This window comes from Leuciscus leuciscus (assembly GCF_965113295.1).
Source record: "Leuciscus leuciscus genome assembly, chromosome: 12".
Taxonomy (NCBI): domain Eukaryota; kingdom Metazoa; phylum Chordata; class Actinopteri; order Cypriniformes; family Leuciscidae; genus Leuciscus; species Leuciscus leuciscus.
Genome location: NC_138736.1, coordinates 40,316,701 through 40,338,342, shown reverse-complemented (window position 1 = coordinate 40,338,342; position 21,642 = coordinate 40,316,701). Strand labels below are relative to the sequence as shown.

At 38.0% G+C, this 21,642-nt stretch overlaps 1 protein-coding gene and 2 long non-coding RNA genes across 6 annotated transcripts in view; 2 read left to right on the top strand and 1 right to left on the bottom strand.

Annotated features, from left to right (window-relative positions):
• The window catches only part of LOC309511382 (uncharacterized protein), a 107,814-nt gene extending 91,103 nt beyond the window's left edge, over positions 1 to 16,711 (top strand). Inside the window, exons 5-7 of the mRNA XM_082186585.1 lie at positions 14,887 to 15,132; positions 15,716 to 15,778; positions 15,854 to 16,711. Of these exons, the coding sequence (XP_082042711.1) occupies positions 14,887 to 15,132; positions 15,716 to 15,778; positions 15,854 to 16,014 (470 nt within the window). The 3' untranslated portion in view covers positions 16,015 to 16,711. The remainder of the gene's footprint in view (positions 1 to 14,886; positions 15,133 to 15,715; positions 15,779 to 15,853) is intronic.
• Positions 1 to 21,642, bottom strand: part of LOC309511451 — a 92,006-nt gene that overhangs the window by 53,509 nt on the left and 16,855 nt on the right. The window lies entirely within an intron of this gene.
• On the top strand, positions 1,153 to 14,581 carry LOC309511430. Of its 4 annotated transcripts, none has more exons than XR_014210608.1 (7): positions 1,153 to 1,223; positions 3,986 to 4,125; positions 6,211 to 6,379; positions 10,409 to 10,752; positions 11,274 to 11,297; positions 14,354 to 14,388; positions 14,491 to 14,581. It is a non-coding gene; the product is annotated as an uncharacterized lncRNA (long non-coding RNA). The 4 variants fall into 4 exon arrangements; XR_014210609.1 differs by lacking the exon at positions 1,153 to 1,223 and adding an exon at positions 1,755 to 1,990; XR_014210610.1 differs by lacking the exon at positions 1,153 to 1,223 and adding an exon at positions 1,755 to 1,990 and having other exon boundaries at positions 11,253 to 11,297.

Genomic DNA, 21,642 nt, shown 5'->3' with positions numbered 1-21,642 from the left:
TGAGGCTATTTTGCGTGGACTGGGTTTCATGTTCAGTTCAACGCACAACTCTTTCAGTTTGTTTCTTTCATGCTGAGAAACGTTAAAGGCAGGGTAGGTAGGATTTTTATAAAAAAAAAAAACATTCCAAATTTGTTTAAACTGTCTTTATATACCAATACATAATTAAAATGTAAGTAGCCTACTCTGAAAAAGAGAGTATAAAAATCGAGTGTCTGTAGACCTCTCACGACTGTTGTAAACACAGCTCATTATTTCCATTCACTCCACCCCCTCCCTTCTGGGCTTCTTCCAAAGCCACGCCCCCAAAACACATGAACGCGCGACGCCAAACGCTCAGGCTCAGCTGGAAGACGCATTTATTTACCTGAGACGAGTGAGAGGAAGGAGCGCAGTGCATGCAGTGACATCATGTCAGAATCACATGTAATACATAAAATGGAAGAGAGGCCGCACTATGCTTAAATATTATTTTTATTTGCACAGACGCGTTTCGGCGCGTGCCTTCCTCAGTGTGCAACAGCTTTGTTGCACACTGAGGAAGGCACGCGCCGAAACGCGTCTGTGTTAATTTCCTCTGGCTTTATCCAGTGCCTGTTTCGTTGCAGCCTTTTCTGCCTCAGATTTTCTTTTTTTAGCCTTTTTATCAGGGCGAGCAGTTACCAGCAAAGCTGGCATTGGTAGTTTTTGCTGCATTTTATCTTCCATTGTGCCGCAAACTCCTGCTTACTCGGTGTAGTGAGCTGAATATTTCTGGAACGGTGACATGTGATGAGTGCACGCAGGGCAGCGCACGCAGTGGGGCTCGGGCACGAGACATGAAGGCATCTGATTGGTTCTTTACATTCGGACCGAGTGGCAGTGATTGGTCAGAGTTTTTACTGTCCTGCAGCTGCTACAGAGGTCTGATTGTTTTCATTCCTTTTTCTGAACACATAATGTATTGACTACTCTCAGGATGGAAGGACCATTTCACCCAGTATAAAAAAAAGTGTTTCTGAACAGGATTACCTACCATAGCTTTAACTAGGATAAAAAAAGAGCGATTTTGTTAGTTTGCTAAAAAACGTCCAACTGTCGTTTCTGCAGCAAAGCAGATTTCTGAATATCACGTGATCAGCCGTTTTGACGAACTTCATAAGTTAGAGTGCCCGCCATTTCTGCCAGTGTGCTAGTGCTAGTGGAGTTGTGCATGACATGTAAAATTGTGATATCTTGAACTGGTAAGTGAACAAACAGTTCGTTTTATAAAAAAAAAAAAAACAGTAACTGTATATGTTTTGACTGGGGATATTTTGCCATCATAATGATGCGTACGATTGGATGATAAAGGCTGTAAACTGTGTAGGTTTTATTATCACCTCAACTCTTTTCAGTTTTTTAGCGCAATTTTCCACCGGACAAAATTGCGATTGTTAACTCATGATTTCTGTTCTGTCTGTGCGCACCAATCTTGCACTTCTATCTACTCCTCAACCAGACCACCTAGAGACTTCGGGTTTTCGGCATTATGTTAAGGAAGGTCTACTCTCGGGAACGCACAAAAAAAATCCAGGAAAATATTTTGGATTTCCTGGAAATTCCAGAAAAAAATTCCGTTTTTTGCAAATTTCTCGGCAACCATAATAGCTATCGAGTTGAAACAAATTGCAATCGATAGCTTCTAAAATTTCAAATAATATTAGAAAAAAAGAATTGATCAAAAATCTTTCAAAAGAAAGCTGAAACAGCGCACGGAGCTTAGAGCTTGTCTCCCCTACCTGATTTGCTTCAGATCTGACCTCTGAGAAATATGATTCGGCTGCACGGCTGTCAATCATCACACGTGATTCAACGTGACCTCTTCTGCATGACGTATCCTGTGTACACTTCCTGATTCTGGACAGCCTTGATAAACAAAGCGAAAGTGACATTTCTTCACCGAAACTAGTTCTAATAAATGCACGATTTAATTATGTGTGTTTTGGGTGTTATTTTCGTGCGATTTGGGGTATTTTTATATTTTCTCTTTCATTTACTATATCTTAGTGTTGTGATCCCATGACGTGAGAAAATTGCGCTAAAACACTCACTCAGGGTCGGCGCCAGGACATACGGAACGAGGGGGCCTCGTTGTGTCACTGGGGGGGCATACCTCTCCCACCCTCAATAATAATAATACACCCACTTTTAATTAAAACAACAACAACAACAACCATAAATCCATGATTGCTTGAATGATCAAGCACGTTAGGTGTTTTAGACGAATACAGATTATTATGAATAAAGAGTAGAAGTTGACTGAAAAAAAAAATACTTAACGTCATGACGTACAGTCATATTTCAATCTATTACATACAAGCTGCTAGTGACGTAATTTATTTAATCGCCTGTCGCGAGTGAAAATGCAAAGTTGCAAAGCTGATTTTATTCTAGTAAAAATAAATTAATTAACAAAAAAAAATATATATATAGGCTATAATAGAAATTTTTAAGAAATAAAAAAAACGGCATATTTTTTGAGTTATTAAACATTGTATCGTTAAAGTTGGTATTATACCTTATATTGCTATCCTATAGGCTACTGTTGTGTATACCAACATTAACACAACATTTCCCCAAAATCATGTTTAATCGGAGATACGAGATTTATGACTTGGGAGCAGGGAGATACGAGGTTAATGTACGCTGTCATTGTTGATAAGAACGGTACGGACACAGACGTCGCTGCTGCCAGCAGTGTTCATCAAAGTCTGCGGTCGCGTTGAGCCTTTTGACAAGAGATAAGGCTTTAAGAGCCATTCAAATCTAATGACTGTGGTTACATACATCTTCCTAAACCCCATTTTAAACGTTTAAGAGATATGAGTGATGCATGCAATACCAAAATACTAGGCTGTCTAAAATAGGCGGAAATTAATCTGCACGCAAACAAAGTCAGCGGTCGCGTTGAGCCTTTTGACAAGAGAAAACGCTCCAGTAGTTAACCAAAGACTGTGGTTACATACATCTTCCTAAACTCCATTTTAAAGGTTTAAGAGCTATAAGTGAAGCAGAACAAAAAACGACGAGCTGACTAACGTTAGGCTGTCTAATAGGCGGAAATTAGACCAGTAGACCTAGCCTACCTTTTTTCTCCCATAAATAAAAACCTTGTTACTTGGGGTATTTTACATGCACAGTGCCAACTTCGAGTCAGTAAAATAATAATAAAAACAATAATTTTATGCTGGTATCCAAAACATTTAATTCAAATCAAGTATTATATTAGATACATTTTTTAAAACTTCAATGCACACGTATAATAAGCCTAGTAATAATAAGCCTAGACATTTAAAATACATCAATAACAGATATCATAGTTTAACACAGATAAAATCAGAGTTAAGGCTTGCTTTACGTGTTGCTCGATGAGGACTTCTTAATCGTTGTGACTTTCAATCCTGAGGAGACAAAATGCCGCGAGGCTCCCGCCCGCCGCGGAGTGAAGAAGAGGTGGAGTTACGAGGATTCTCAGAAAGTTGAAGTGTCCAATGGAGTTAAGAGATTTGCTCTCAAGCTATTTTCAACACTTTAGATTGGTTAATAATTTGTAAAAATAACAGTACCACGTGGGGACTGACCAATAGCATCGATTTGGGAAAAAATATGAAATTGACCAAATTTGGACATACAAGGTTTCCACCCGACAGGCGACAGCGACGATATGTAGTTAATTATATGTCAGGAATAAGAGGGCACAGTGGAACCGTCACCGTGCCTGTTGCTGAGTCTCAACGGATGAAATCGCGCTCCGAGGCAGGGTGGTGTGCTGACCAGAGGTGAGGGGGCACAGTAACCTAGGTGGCCGGGCCAGGCCCCCTGGGGCCCCCTCGTGGCGCCGACCCTGCACTCACTGAGTTTTTATTACTTGTTTTCTTTCATGCTGAGTAATGTTAACTGAGATTTTAAAAAAGCGATTTTGTTAGTTTGATCTAACGACTAACGTTTCCTGTCGTTTCTGCAGCAAAGCAGATTTCTGATTATCACAGGATCAGCCATTTTGACGAACTTCACAAGTGAGAGCGCCCACCATTTCTGCCAGTGAGCTAGCTGCTAACTTAGTGGAGTTGTGTATGACATGTAAAATTCTGATCTCTTGCACTGGTAAGAGAACAAACAGTTGGTTTTATTAAAAAAAAAAACAGTAACTGTACAAGTTTTGACTGAGGCTATGCCATCATAATGATGCGGACGAACTGTTGGTTAATTCGGCTGTTAACGTTAGACTGTGGGTTTTATGTTCAGCTCAACTTTTTCAGTTTTCTTTAATGGTGAATAATGTTAACTAGTATAAAAAAGAGCGATTTTGTTAGTTTGCTTTAAGTCGACTAATGTTTACTGTCATTTCTGCAGCAAAGCAGATTTCTGATTATCACAGGATCAGCCATTTTGACGAACTTCATGAGTGGGAGTGCCCGCCAATTCTGCCAGTGAGCAAGTGGAGTTTACATGTAAAATTCCGATCTCTTGCACTGGTAAGTGAACAAACAGTTCGTTTTATTAAAAAAAAAAAAAAACAGTAATATTATGAAATATTATTACAATTTAAAATAATGGTTCTCTTTTTTAATATACTTTAAAATGCAATTTATTTTTGTGATGCAAAGCTGAATTTTCATCAGCAAGTACTCCAGTCTTTGGTGTCTTATGATCCTTCAGAAATCATTCTAATATGATGATTTGATACTCAGTTATTATCAATGATGGAAACAGTTGTGCTGTTTAATATATTTTTTTGGAATACTTTTTTCAGGATTCATTGATGAGTAAAACGTTAACAGCATTTATTCATAAAAGCAGCATTTATTCAAAATAAAAACATTTCTAACAATATAAATCGTTACCATCACCTTTTATCAATTTAACGCATCCTTGTTGAATTAAAGTACTAATTTCTTAAAAAAAAAATAGTTATTGTTCCAAAACTTTTGAACGGTAGTGTATATTGTTACAAAAGATTTCTATTCTAAATAAATACAGTTCTTTTTAACTTTTTATTCATCAAATAATCCTGAAAAAAGTATCTCAGGTTATAAAAAAATATTAAGCAGCACAACTGTTTCCAACATTGATCATAAATCAGCATATTAGAATGATTTCTGAAGGATCATAAGACACCAAAGACTGGAGTACTTGCTGATGAAAATTCAGCTTTGCATCACAAAAATAAATTGCATTTTAAAGTATATTAAAAAAGAGAACCATTATTTTAAATTGTAATAATATTTCATAATATTACTGTTTTTTTTGTTTGTTTGGTTTTTTTAACTGCAGGCTTGATGAGCATAAGAGACTTCTTTCAAAAACATTAAAAATAGTACTGTTTCCAAACTTTTGACTGGTACTGTATATGTTTGTGACTCAGGTTATTTAGTCAATGATGCTGACGAATTGGGGATTAATCAGGGTTTCAGTTTCTTTCATGCTGAGTAAGTAACGTTAGGATTAAAAATAACGATTTTTATTAGTTTAGAAGTTAGAAGCGACCAAACATCTCCACGTTTTCCCTACACCTAAAAAAATTATTGTAAGTGGTTGCACTCAATTCATTTTATATACATTTAAACAAATGCATTAAGTTGAACTAGTTCAACCTAATGCATTTGTTTAAATGTACTAAAATCAATTGTGTGCAACCACTTACGATCAATTTTTTTAGTAAATTCAACGAATCATTTTTTTTTTCAGTGTATTTAAATACAGTTACACGACCAAGTATGGTGACAAAATATAATGTATGGCGGAATAGCACTTGGGACTCGGGAGCACTTCGATATTACTGCACCGAGTCGAAGTGCTCCCGAGTCCCAAGTGCTATTCCACCATACATTATAGTTATCCTTTTTACCCGCTAAGAAAAGCGCCACGTTTTATTTTGTCACCATACTTGGTCGTGTAACTGTATTTAAATGGGGAAAACGTGGAGGTGTTTGGTCGCTTCTAACTTCATCTCTGTTTGGTTCCTAATGAATGAACTGGGCTAAGCTAAGTGCTATCAAAGTGTCTCCGCGCGCCAAGAGCGATTGAGTGCACGCAGAGAGGTATGCATCAACTCGTCTTAGTAAAGGGAATGACATAGTTTAATATGAAAAAACGGTGGAGTGTTCCTTTAATGAAGACTGTTTTTATTTTTGTTACTGTAATGTTGTAGTATCTTTGTTTGAATATTTTTTCTTACTTTCTTTTTAGGTCGATCCTGTTTTTCAGCTAAACGGTTCATGCTGTGTGTGGATCAAAACATTATACTTGACAACATCCACTCCTTCATTTCCGCCCTGTGCATGATGTTTAGGAGCTATTATATCTTCAACATCCATTACCCATCAGAGCTGGCATCAACCCTGTAGTTTCTGCAGAGGTATGTCGTCTTGGATAGGCTTTATGCAACAATTTCACTTTATTGAACTTAAAAAAATTAAGGTACTCAGACTCTTATGCCGGTTTGACACCGCAAGCGTCACCAGCGCGTATTTTTTCCGGCGTCCATGTTAATCAATGAGTGTATTCACACCGCACCCAGAAGTGGCGCGGCAGCGCGTAGCAGGAGCAGAGCAGGAGCAGCAGTGCCGCGATAGTTTCGGCGCCCAGTCTATTTTTAACGTGCCGCTTACGCTGAATTAAAGTGACAATGCATTGTTCATGGCCAAAATACACCGCAGTTTTACCCAAAAAGCGCATTGATGATATCTATTGTGTTTTAAACAGTCAATCAAATGACCAAAAGCAATTTAAAAAGAAAACAAATGTCCAAAAACAAACTTGTTGCCCGAACAATAAAAACAAAGATGAACCAAAAGTTATATAAATAAAATTATTAATAAAATAAGCTTCTTGACAAGTCTTTTCTCTTAAATGCCTTTGAAAACGAAATAAAGCAATGCCAACTTATCCATTATAGATATACTCTGTCTGTACACAACCCGCGGTTCAGCCGCGCGTGACAAACGCTGCCAGTGTGAAAGCAAAACGCGCGTGTCCTGCTCCTGCTCACCATATGCACTGCTCCAACGCTCTTTACGCTCTGCTAATGCGTGCAGTGTGAAACCGGCGTTACGCTGTTGACGTAACATAAACATTACAACGCAACAGTGCAACTCTTCCAAAATGCCAGAATGCCGGCTTACCGTTTGCCGACGATATTCAGGTGAGCACCACGATGCATGCGTGCGATTCGTTCCTTATTGGAGCACTTGGAAGCGTTGCATTGTTTATGTTGCGTCAACAGCGTAAGAGTCTGACACAGGCTAGAAAAAAATTGTTGAATAAAGTCGTTATTTTTGTTTGTTTTGCCTACAAAATGTATTCTCGTCGCTTCATAAAATTAAAGGACAACTCCGGCGCAAAATGAACCTGAGGTGTATTAACACATTGGTACCAAGTCGGGCGTTCTCTGGGATTTGTTTTCATGATAATCAAATGTAAGAGTTCTATCTCTAAAAACTGACTAGCTTATTATGCTACAGGGTTTTTCCTGCATAGAGAATTATGAGGCGGCCGCCTCCGTCAAACTTCGTGCCGCCTCCGGCTCTCGACAAAATTCGGACAGTCACATGGTCAGATACAGTTTTTCCACCGTGTCGGTTCTGTTGCGGTTACCGGCTTGTGTCCATTCTCAAACCGTATAGTGCTGCGCGGATCGCGGATAATCCGCAGATCGGGCGGGCCAAGTAATACAAACATTCCATTCCAATAAATCGAGGGTGGATGACCGATAAATTATAATGTTTTGAGTTTAATAAAGACACAGAACTCTAATCACGGTAAAATGCAGTGAACGTGCGTGCGTCACTTTTACTTTCGTTTTCAACAACGTAGCGTTAATTCTCTTCAGGGAAAACCCATCAAGGAAAACATCAAGGCTTGACAATAACACTTGTCTGGGACACGTGTGTTTTTTTGTTTTGTTTTTTTTTAAGGGAAAAGTGAGAGAGAATTGTACTACTTGTCCAACCGAACAAATACCCTGATTAAAACAATTTTTTATTTAAAAATAAAAAATATCTAGGGAATCACCGAAAACGTGAGGATGATTCTGTTTTATTTCATTTAATGTAAGTGGCGATCGATAGCCTATAGTTGATAATAATAAGCCTTATGTAGCCTACTGACGGTAACAATGTTGCGACAATGTTGTTAAGAATGTTGTTAAGAAACAATATATAGCCTAGGCTACACACGTCAAGACAAGAGTGCTGTTTTCCTGAATGCCATAAAGACTGAAACCGAGACATAACTCGGTTCATAACAGTTCATTAAACAGTTAAAATTAAGTCACTTACATTTTAGACGCAATGACTGTTTTTCTTCTGTTTCTGCAGTGAAAATAGTTCCAAAGATCACAGCAGAACCATCGCGCATCTCACAGCAACGAGCACTTGTAGCATTACTGAATGATGCAGCGTTTTGAACGAATCGGTTGAGACAAAGATTCAATGACCCGTTCATAAACTGCCTCATTCTGAATAAATCAGCCGTTTGAACGAATCGTTTGAATGAATGACTCAATGACTCGCTCATTAAGACGGTCGCCTGCCGCCTCCTACTGGCGGTTTAGTTTCATAAAGTATCATTCTTTTCAACATTCCTTATTTGTATATTCAAAAATATTTAAAATAATCTAATTTAATACAGTTATAATTTTAAATGTAAATTATTTTTAATTTGATTGGTAACAGCCTGTGTCTTGAATATATTGATCAAATTTAAGAATTTGAAATGAAAAATGGAGCATGCATTTAATAAAATTAGGGGGAAAATGCCCTTTATAAAAGGTACAAAAAATGTAAAAAATGTAAAAACAGGAAATGTAATTTTGCCAAAGGAAGAACTTTTATTTTAAATAAATGTTCATTTTAAATCAGCCTACTTCAGTGTGATATGTTACCATATTATCATGCTTAACACTAATCTGAATAATTGTAATGTGATGATCAGATGCAGATATCTAAATCCAAGAATATGGGCGGTTTGCGGGTGGATTATTTATTTTTAACAGTGGATTGACTCAAAGTGCACCAGATTAATGAATTTATCTTTAAAATGTACAAAATTTTATTCCGGGGGGGTATGCCCCCGGACCCCCCTAGAGGTACCAAGCTCCACCCACATAAATAACGTGGGAAACACATTAGGCTAAATGATGATCTACAAAAAATACCTTATTATTAAAATACATTATTAGGGGTTTACCACCTCCACCTCATTTTCAGCCAGGAAAAACCCTGCGCTAGTATATGGGGCAGCAACTAAGTCAAAATAAATTGCTAGTTAATAACACTAACAAGGCTCAAAATAGCCTCACACTAACACGGTAACATAATGAGGGTCCCTACATGCAAACCGAAGCATTGAGAACTTTGTAAGTGTACAGACAGTTTAATAAGAAGATGCTTTATAAAGACAACACTTCGCGTATCATCTTATTAAACTGTCTGTACACTTACAAAGGTCATTATTGCAATATAAACATATGAAATCGCCTTTTATTTTATCATTGATTTTTAACTGGAGTCACTGATAAACTGCAGATGTCTGATTGACAGGCCCAGCTATTATTAAAGGGTTCGTTCAAGGGATACTTGCCCTAATGTCTTTCCAAACCCATAAGACGTTTGTTCATCTTTGAAACGCAATTGAAGTTTTTAATTAATGCTTTTTAATGAAATCTGAGAGATTTCTGAATAAATACGCAACTACCACTTTGACGCATCAAAAAGTTCTTGAAGAGATTGTAAAAACTAATCCATATGAATTGAGTGTTTTAGTCCAAATTTTCACATCACTTTATTTGATGAACAGATTTATTTAGGTTTTTATTCACATATAAACATTGGTCAGCAAACACAAACAAATTCAACCAGCCCTGCTTGATGCACAAGAACAAACCTCATTGGTTCTTGAGAAAGCTCAAACAGGCTGCCTGGTTCTCGCATGTCAAGTGAACATGCTTGAGCTTCTATTTACCACAACTGATGTGTAAGCTGATGAATATGTGAGTAAAAGACTAAATTAACTTTGTTCATCATATAAACGATTGTCTGCAATTCAGTACTTCAGTACTGCACTTCAATTCAGATTAGTTTTTCAATCTCTTTCAACTTTTTGAAGCAAAGTTTCAGTTGCGTAGCAGTCAATGTAAGGATCAGATATCTCAGATTGCATTAAAAAATCTTAATTTAAGATCTTAAGAAGACTTAAGAAAGAACTAAAGTCTTACGGGTTTGGAACGACATGAAGGGTGAGTAATCAATGACAGCATTTTTGGGTGAACTAACCCTTTAATACCTAAAATATTTTATTTATCTTGAATAAAGAAATGTAAGTTATTTTTTCTGTTAATAAAACTATTTTATAATTAATAAGTTGCCTGTTTTTCTTCTTTCCCAAGGTGTTTTTTCTCCATCAACCCAGAGAAGGGCACCAAAGTGGAGAAGACACAAACTTCACGCCTCAATGTGAACCCAAGAGTCCTTTAATTCAGGAACTTTCAGATCATGAGTGGCGCGATGTCTGAAACTCTATGGACGTTTGTTTGGACTTTACTCTGAATTTTGTTTTAGCTTCTATGCTCAGTTCTTCAAGATCAACCCAGAGAAGGGCACCAATGTGGAGAAGACACAAACTTCACGTCTCAGTGTGAACCCAAGAGTCCTTTAATTCAGGAACTTTCAGATCATGAGTGACGCGATGTCTGAAACTATGGACATTTGTTTGGACTTTACTCTGAATAAGGTTTGTTTCAGCTTCTATGCTCAGTTCTGAAGATAATTTTTTCAGGCGAGTTTGTATGCAACTTAGTTTTATTGCTCTTATATTTTGTGATATTGTCCTGTAGATCAGTTTGCAGAGATTAATTGTTTAACAAATATTCTCTTTCTTGCCCTCTCCTTCTCTATTTTTCATTTTTAATCTTTTTCTCATCTTTGTTTCCTTCCATCTCTTTACCTCCATCTTGCCTCTATCAGTTCCAATGAGATAATTAAGCTGTACATATTACAAATGTGTATGTTGTGCTGCTTTAATATTAATGAAGAAGGCAAGACAAAAGGCAGAAAATTGATGTTTTTTGCAGTTTTGTACTGAAATGCATTTTTAAAACTATAAAGTTGTTTACACTACAGTGACTGTCATTTTTACAAAATTATTCTGGCAACCACAGCTGCCAAATTATGTTTGTAAAAACAACAGGATTTTTTTTGCATAAACAAACTTAAAGTCTGTATTTCTTACAGTAAATCCCTGTAAATTTTCAGATCTGCATCTCGAACGGCTTGAGGGTGAGTAAATCATGGCTTAAATATCATTTTTGGGTGAACTATCCCTTTAAGTCTAATATTGTGTGGTGATTGCATCTACATCTGCACCAGCTGGGTAGTCCGCTCTGGTGACTCTTAAGCGCCGAACACAGTTGAAATGTGCCTTTACAGAGGTCATCTCTATCTTCACTCTGGCTTTACTGAGGGCCACATTGAAGCAGTGCTGTGGCCCTGTCTGAGGGTCATGATAGGGGGTTATTGTGTAGGTTTTTCTATCGCTGTTCAAATTAACAGTGTTTTAACAGCCCCCGGGGACCAAACAAAATTTTTCCTTAGAAGTCTAGTGGGGCTACATGCCCACCAAATTTCATGTTCCCCGGTGCTTCGGTGTCCCTGGTATCGTTGACGAAAGATTTACGGGGGCCACAGCGCGGGGGGGGGAAGTGGCCCCCGGGGACCAAACGAAATTTTTCCGTAAAAGTCTAGTAGACCAACATACCATTAAAAATTTCGTCATCCTCGGTGCCACGGTTCAGGTAGTTATTTAGGAAAAACTGCATTTTTTTGGGTTTGGGGGGGCCCAGCGCGGGGGGGGAGTGGCCCCCGGGGACCAAACGAAATTTTTCCTTAGAAGTCTAGTGGGGCTACATGCCCACCAAATTTCATGTTCCCCGGTGCTTCGGTGTCCCTGGTATCGTTGACGAAAAATTCAGTAAGGTGACGAAAAAAAAAAAAAAAAAAACTTTGACAATCCCTATATGACCGCTTTCGCTAGCGGCGGTCATAATAATCATCTCACATATTCACATCATCTCTACCTGAACATTATGGCTGTGATAGGACTTCCTATTAACACAATCTGCCTCATGTTCCCCAAGAGCAGTGGAGATTGGAGCAATAGACTGCATACATGGAGCAATGAGAATCATATCATAAGATTAACAGAATAATAATAATAAAATATTTTAAATAATTCTTAACATGTATTGTATAGTAGGCTACATTTGTGAAATTTGTTTTTTGAAAAAAAAAAAATGTGTTCATGTGATGTCACCCTATCAATATATCTTACCGGCAATTTTATAAAGCCCTCTTTTATGGACATGGTCGATAAATGTCCGGGGAACATTATTAATTAAACTTTTCATGTACTCCTGCAGAGCGAGGACCACCTTGCGAAATGCGAATGGTTCGACAAACATATGTTTTCCCCCAGCTTCTGTGCGTCACCGTGCAAGAATGTACCACTTGCAAAAAAAAAAAAAAACGCAACACAATACCATTTGCGGTACAGTAAGTGCATGAATTCGACGTGTTAAATTCTTTATGTGCGGCTCAAGAAGTTCGCAAAGATAAGACATTCCTTCCGCGGAAAATCTGTATCTTTCATACAAATAACTATCAGGAAAGGCAAGGGGATTTTGTCTGGCTACACAGAACAACAAATAGGAGACACGAAGAAAACAGTGAATTCATGAACCGTGACAGTTTAAAGCCAATGTCAGATCTAAGGTCCCATCACACTTTCACACCATTGTCATGCAACACACATAATCTAGTAGAATGAAAGCATTAGTAAAACTTAAAATAAGTGAATATAGGTGAAGACGTTGAATGAAGATGCTCTCTTAAGAACAGTATTTACAGCTAAATTGTGACACATTGGAACATTATGGAAAACCGACGAATAGGAATCTCGCTTAAGAGGCCAATCTACTTCGAGTGTAATAAAACGAGCCAATGCACATTGGCATGCAATAATTGCATAATATGATGAGCAGCAGGAGCATCTCATCTTCAGCTTTTCGCTTCAAACCCGAGCAGTTCAACTGTTCCTGTCTCTAAACGAGCCTTTTACTATGAAGGACTAAAAATGACAGAACGATAAATAAATAAATAAAAGTAGAAATAAATAAATAAATGCAGAAATAATAGTGAAAATAAATACATTTTGGTAATATAAATGGCTATTTCTGTATTTTTACATTATTTATTTATTTATGCATTTCTATATGTATTTATACATTTATTTATATATGTATTTATTTATACATTTATTTATTCCTACATTTATTTATTTCTGTATTTCCATATTTCTACATTTATTTATTTCTGTATTTCCACATTTCTACATTTATTTTTCCCTGCGCATGTATGCTAATTGACCTATGGCTAAGCCACGCCCCCAAACGCGATGTCAAACAGCTGGTTTCTAAAGTACTTCTTCCTGCCTCTTTGTATTAATGATCATGGGCAGCCTAAATGGGTTCCAGTCAGACCTTAATTTGAAGTATTTTACTGTATTTACTTAAAAAAAAATTTATTTATATAAAGTGTGGGTGAACTATATGGCTATGCTGTGGTTCCTGTAGGCTTTGTGTGCATGTGGGGGTTGGGGGGGCCTCCATGTCCATTTTGCTTAGGGCCCCCAAATTCCTTCAAACGGCCCTGGTTGGAGTGACTATAATAATTGGTTTTAATTAAAAAGTCAAGGAGCACATGACATTACAAGCTCCCACCTCCGTTCATATTTATCTGCATAACTTCTAAAGTACTTTTAATACCAAAGATGATGTTCAGTAAGACGTTTGTGCATGTGGTGAGAGAAGCCTTAATGTGTAATGAGAATGGGAAGTTGTTCAGTAGTGGTTCACAAAGTGAGGCAAATAAAAAAAAAAAGAGTAAGGAAACCTTGTTGACTTTTAAGTTTAAATACAGCACAATGAAGACAGACACAAGGTCCAATGAAGTCTGTGTGCAGCTTCGTCTTATGTGGTGTAGAGTTGGAATGGAGTTTAAAGTTGATCTGGTCTGTGTTTTTTACCTTTTAAATAAGCGGTTTTGTTTTTTGAGTTATGCGTTCTGCACAATATTCTTTAATTTATAGGTGATATTTGAGTACCATTTCATTATGTTCTGTGTAAGTGTTCATAGACTGCAATACAGTAAGTGAAAAAGAAGTAAAGCGTTGACAATGTTGTGAACGAGTCCGTCCTCTCTCCTTTGTTTACTTCTTTTCATTACGAGTCCCAAACATTACACATATATAACCAACGTTTTTATTTTATTTTTATCAGGTGCCTCTTCAGTTTCCTTGTGTTACATTTGTCTGGTGAATGTGTGTAATGTAAAGAGAAATTATTTGTAAATTGGACATTAAAAACCACGTCAGTATCAATATTGTATAGTAATTCAACAGTGTTTTTATATTTAGGTGCTGCTTCTCTAACTCTCCACGGACAAAAAGATGGAAGTGTTTCCCTGACTTTTAATTTTATCATCGGAGAGAATGTATCCATTCGCCTAATATTTGGATCCAAAGTCGCTTATGGTGGTCAACAGAACGAACAATTCAAGGGTCGGGTGTTTGAGAGTGATCAAGGAGACCTCATTATTAAAGACCTGAAGACCACTGATGCTGGAAAATACACTTTAATTACTTATGACAACAGTGATCCAATTTACACAAGTTTTGACATCCATGTCCTTGGTGAGATCAGAACTGATTTTAAATATTGATTTGGTCTTTTTGTTGCTTTCATTTTTGTATGCATGTTATATCTTCTTTTAATCATGTCACAAATCATTCTCTCATTTCATTTCTCTTCAGTTAACGTAACAGTACAGAAAGGTGAAGAGCTGGTGTTTGATGATCTTCCACGTGAAGCTGATGCTGTTGAGCATTGTAAAGGCACAGTTTGCTCAGAGATGTGGAGGAGAGAACGAGGTGTCCTGAATGATCGACTGATCGACAGCAATGGTCGTCTGGTCATCAGAGAGTTCAACTCAAGTGATGCTGGGATTTACAGAGTCCTGAACTCAACAGGAGGAGTCCTGGTCACTGTGAATGTCACAGGTGAGAGAAATTCAATGGATGTTTTGAAATATTACATATAAAGTGAACAGGTGAGGTTTATTTTTCATAATTTGAACAGCAAATTAATACTAGAGAAGAGAAGCTGCAAGAGGAAGTTATTCTGATTCAAGATTATTAAAACTATAATGATGTGCACCGATAAATCAACATGCAAACATAAAATACAATAAAACAAGACTTAAACACACACACACACACACACTGGTCCTACTCCTACAAAGCAAATGTATTGCTTAGTTAGGGACATTTAACTTAATATTCATCAATATTATTGATCTGCTGCATTGACTCCATTATATGAGAACTGAACTGAGCTGGACGATGACATCACGGTTTTCTCCAGAGCGGCTGTGTAGATAAATGAACTAAAGTAATTTTTTTACAACAGAAATGAACCATCACTGAACTTACTTAAGCTGTACTATGACGCTGTATATAAACTTTGTTGCATTATTTTCCCGGTAAAACTGCTTTGAAACATTCTGTATTGTAAAAAGCACTATATAAATAAAGTTGACTTGACTAAACTGTGTGACTAAGCTTTCAATATCCTCTTCAACAGAATCAGAGGGAAATGATCTGAACAGCACAGATGATCACAGAACTGATGACACTGAACAACACTGTAAGTAAAACCAGAGACACGGAGACCGTTACAACATTTGTAAAAACGTTTAATAATAGTTTCTTTCCCCTTCAGCTGCTTGGGTTTGGATTGTGGCTCTGTTGGCTCTGATGGCTCTGATTATATTAATCAAGATAACTCGTCAACATCTGAACAGGAGCAAGCAACCAGATTCCTACAAAGTAGAGATGAGCAAGAGTGATCAAGTATTGGAGTACTCGTTCGTGACTGTGTAGAACGATCATAAAAACGATGATCACAACGATGGTTATTGCTGCTTTTGCATCCCGGGTGCAAACTCAAGACATGAAGGAGATACCGAAGGGGCCTGAAGATCTCCGGCTCTTTTTAGTGAGGAGATGGCTAGAAGGAACACAGTTTTGAGGGTCAGAAGCTTTTCTGAGACTGAATCAAGAGGCTGGAAGAGAGTGACAGATAAACCTTCTTGAACAAGAGCCAGATCCCAAGCTGGAACTCCGGTTTAAACTGCAGGCCTCGGGATGCCACGAAGGAAACGTTTTGTAAGAGGATCTCTTATAAGATTTTATACAACTATTTTGCACTCATGTTTTATTTATCTATTTTTTTTTACTTTTGCTGCTGTATTATACTCTAACCTAATTTATAATGTTTTTTTGTTTTTTTTTACATTATTTATGAATATAGCTTTTCTTACTGTGTCAGTTGAAATCTTTGTAAATAAATATCTTCCGCAATTTGTTTTGAAGATGGTTGGTTGTTTTAATTTTTAATTTCCTCAGAAAGTGCTGTGATTGCTGGTTGGGGAGGTTTAAACACCAGGGTGAAGGGGGAGTGGCCTGTGGAAATCACCCATGGGTGGACATAGGAAGAAAATCCTAGAGGAAACACTGTATTCATGTGCCTTAAGTTTCAACTATGCCTTTAAATAAAAATGATTTATGGTTGTGGTGATTATTCAGGTTTGTGTGGTTCATTTGTGCTTGTCAATAATATTTAGTTAAATATCAAAGCACTGCTGTTGCCACTGTCTTTATTGATTCAGTGATAAAGCATTACGAGTTAGAGCAACTGCAGTTTTGTATGCCAATGTCCTTTATCACAGCTAATTCAAGCAAACATATGCTTTAATATCCTTAGACCAGCAGGACTCATGATAAAAATGAACATTGTGTCTGATTAAATCTTTAGACTTTATATATTTATCTAAAAGAGCTTTATTATGTACATGCTGTATTTGAAAATAAAATGTAAATGTAAATCTCTTCTGTGTCACATAAAGGTTGATTTAATAAAAATGTTAACAGATGTCTTCAATGATAAATGTGTTGTTCAGAGTTCTGATCAAACAAAGCAGTAAAACAGAAATTCTGTTTTCTGGCAGAAAACCTCATCATTACCAAAGCTAAACCTGTTCAAACACTGTTTAAAGCCAATGTCAGATCTTCCATCACACTTTCACACCATTGTCATGCAATGCAGAATAATGATTTCCTGACTGACTGCATAATGATGATGCAAGTAAAACCAAATGGGGTTATAAGAAACTGACTATCACTGACACTAAAAGGATGTCACTTATGCCAAGAAATCGACATAGGCTACTAACACTAATAATATGTATACTAGGTTATTATATATACACACATATATATATATTATATATATACAGTACTGTGCAAAAGTCTTAGGCATGTTAATATGATATGATAATGCTCCATTAAGAACAGTATGTATTCACAGCTAAATTGTGACATATTGGAACATTAGTTAGTAATTAGTAATATAATGGAAACATTAGTTCCCTTTCAGTCGGTCACTCTCGAGGTCATGACGATGAGGCCAATCTTCGAGTGTAACTAAACGAGCCAATGCATATTGCCAAGCGATGATGGCATAATGAGCAGCAGACCTGTGCATCTCATCTTCAGCTTTTCGCTTCAGGGCCTTACGGTCAGGGGCATAGTTTGTGGGGGGGTATTTAAATCTATGCATTACAACCCAACCAAATGAAGCTTCATGAAGCACTGAGGCTTCCCCATGATTGTTCCTGGGAAAAATTTGAAGCATCAGGAATGTCTAAAACAGCGCCATCTTGTGGCAGGACAAATTTATAACAGCCATAAACTCCGTTGTTTTATCCATTAAAGCCCATGTTGCAGGTTAACCACCACTGTCAAATTAATGGGTACATAAATCACTCAAAATATGTATATCATTTTTAAAATGTCTCAAAAATGGTCTTAAAGACCCGTTTTTTAAGTTTCTGGTATTAACGGGTTTTTTTTACGTAATTCGGTGATGACGTCACGTTGGGGAGAAGTGGAGGAAAGGTAGCCTCAGCCTGTATTAGAACTATGGAGAATGAGTGGAGAGTTGGTGAAGTGTCCTGGTGAGTTGCTATCATTTAGCAACGCAACAATGAGCACTGGAGCTAGTCTACGAGCAGCAGTGCACAATAACGACACTTTTTTTTTTTTTTTTTTTTTTTACTGTCATTGAATAGCACCGAGTGAAAAATCAACGTTTTCTTTATATCTAGTGGCTGTGATCATGACGTTAGTTCAGATAACCGCTAACCTTTGTCATAGTATCGTAGTACTGGTAAACTTTGTCTTTGTCGTCTAGAAATAGAGGGCATCATGCTAGCTATATGGGCGTTTCTTAGCGTTTATCTCTTCCTCCGGTGAAAATGTTGTTGCAAACGTAGCTGCCGCGTGTCTGTCGCCGTGTTTGGCAGGTGCTTGTGTGAGCGGTGCCGTCCCATGGAAACTGCTTTGGAAAGCTTGTGCTGTAGGGAAGTGAGTGCGTTTAGGTCGCTAGTCGAGGAGCTCACCCCGCAACCAGATGTCAATCTACCTACTATATATTTCTATCTATTTATCTATCTAGCTGCTAGCTATCTATGCTAACATTATGCTATCTGGCTGTCTGCCTATCTCTCTCTATACTAGCCTATCTATCTATATCTATCTATCTATCTATCTATCTATCTATCTGTCTGTCTGTCTGTCTATCTATATATCTAGTCTATCTATCTATCTACATCGATGTATTTATCTGTTTATCTATAATCTGCGCTATCTGAATACTCTCGTCTACCACTCGTCTCTAGTCGCTCTCAATGCTCTCAATGCGGGCTTTGGTAAATTCTCTCCCCAAGGTGACGTAATGCAATGCATTATGGGGGAAAGGAGAATCGTTGCAAACCGCTGTAAGAGTACCTGCTTTTTCGTATTATATTCCGTTTTGTGATACCCAACAACATAAAATACAATGGATAACAGTTTAAATGTTTATTACCAACAAGCAAATTGCACAAATTCGTTGAAAAATGTACCCTGCAACACGGCCTTTAAGCACAAATAAAAGCCTGACAATGCTAAATGTTCAGTTTTCTGATAATATAATTCACAAATTAAAGTGTGGCAATAAATTAAATGTAACAATATTATATTAATAGCCTAGCATAATACTAATTATAAAAATACCAACAGAGTTGCTTGATGCAACGGTGGTCTAATTATTTTATGGTTTCTATGCTGTTTACATGTCAGAATATATCATGTAACATAGGCTATAGACTTATATATATATATTTATATAAAGTGTTAGTAAATGGACTTAAATTCCAAAAACCTGTAGAGTAGTGATCTGTGTTCAAACATCCCGACACGCAAAGTGAAGCATTCACGTGACTGGAAAGAAAGTGAGGCTTCGTTAGCCTCATATCATAACATCACTACTTCACATCATTGTCTGGTCTCGTCTTTACCGCAATGACGCACCGACTACCTGTCTGCTATTCTCACCTTGTTATACTTCTGTCATCCTCCGTCCAGATCACCTCACTTCAAGCAAAGAGCAAAGAGAACAGACATTCAATTACCTAGTGATGGCGAAGTGAAGCTTGAAAAATGTTCATTACTCATTACTTTTCAAATCAGAGCTCGATGACCTTCCGGTTATGGCGCTTTGCTGAAGAGACGCACGAGTTAGCCCCGCTGTAATCTGTTTTAAGATTTCTTAAATATATTCCAGTTCCGTTCAACTTTCGAGCTCACTTTGTTTATAAGTGAATAATGTTCACGATGTCACCTAAACGAGCAAAGCAAAAGCCGAAGAAAGTAGAAAATACAGAAGATACCTCCGACTCCGAAAGCATGGAAGAGGGGGCGCACCTTACACATGGCGACGAAGACTCATCGCCGGTTAGTGGAGATCAAGCAGGCGGCTTACACGCTGATACAAGTGGTATCTTACAAGCAATAAACTCAATGAAAGTGGATATGACTTCTCAGTTCGAAACTGTCCTTTCAGCTGTACAAGAAATCAAAAACCAAGTTGCAGACTGTTTCGGAAGATTAACGCAGACAGAGGAACGCATTTCTCAAACGGAAGATTCGGTCTCCACACTTCAATCAACGACCAGCGCTCTTGAAAAGAAAGTCTCTGCGCTTACTTGGAAAATAGATGATTTGGAAAACCGTAGCCGACGCTCCAATCTGAGGCTCCTAGGTTTACCAGAAAAATCCGAGGGCAACGATGCATGTACGTTCTTAGAAAGCTAGCTATCTGAAGCACTGGATATGGAACCACTCCGAAAGCCACTGGCCATAGAGAGGGCCCATAGGATCGGTTATATATGCGAAAAACAGCAGCGGACGCGAATTCAACCCCGAGAGTGATGATCGTGAAGTTTTTGGACTATAGAGACAAGGAGCGCGTGATGCGTGCGGCCAGAGCAAAAAAAGATGTACTGTTCAAAAATCACCGAATCATGTTCTTTCCGGACCTTTCTGCTGAAGTGAACAAACAACGGAGGCAATTCGACGAAGTAAAGAAGAAGCTGCGAGCTAAGGGACTGATGTATGGATTCATCTTTCCAGCACGCCTCCGAGTGACCGTTGATGGCCAGGCTCACGTCTTTCAAAGTCCGTCAGAAGTTAACGATTTTCTAATGAGCATGTAAGATGGTGCTATTTTCTGTTCTTTGTTCACTTTCAAGCAGTGCTCGAAGTGGGGCGGTACTCACCGGTACGCAGTACCGGCACTTCTACATTTTACTCTTAAGCGTACCTGCACTTTTTCTTGCGTACCGCTACTTCTCGCATGTAGCCGGTACTCTACCACTGACAGAAAAAGCGTCAGTGTCACGCCCGTTTCACATATACTCCGTTTGCAGTGCGTATTTTTTTCCGCACCCATGTTAACAGCTTTCACACTGCATGCGGATGCGGTCCGGCGATCCGTTCCAGGTGCGGTTCGTATACAGTAATGCAGCGTTCATTTCCGCACAGATCTATTTCTGCTGTGCTGCACGCGCTGAATTAAAGTGACAGCACATGGTTCGTGGTCAAAATTAACACAGAATGACATGAAAGTATAATAATTTCACCATAAATGCATTTAAATTAAATAAAATGTAGTAATCTCACCATAATTGTATTTTTGGACTTGCAGACTTGGAGGAGTTCCGTTTGCACGCACGACTTGTTTAACTATGTTGTTAATAAATAACAAACAATAAATTGTTGTTGTACCTGCAATATCTCCAAGTTTAGTTTTTCACTGTAGAAATTTCAAATGTCATGATTTGCCAATGCAAAAGTGCAGGCCAGCTGACAGTCTTGCCTGGGCCCTGGACGAGATAATCTTAGATGCGCACAATTCACCCCCCGCGTTAATTGAAGAGAAAAAAATCTACAAATGCTCCACGTGAAACTGCGGTCTTCCAACCTTTTACTATCATGTCAAAAATGATTTTGATTAATATATGCGCGAGGGAGAGAGAGCAAGACATCGCTCGACGTGTTGTTTGAAGACGTGAGTGCGCGCGGGCGGCTGGGGCTCTCTCTCTCTCTCTCTCTCTCTCTCTCTCTCTC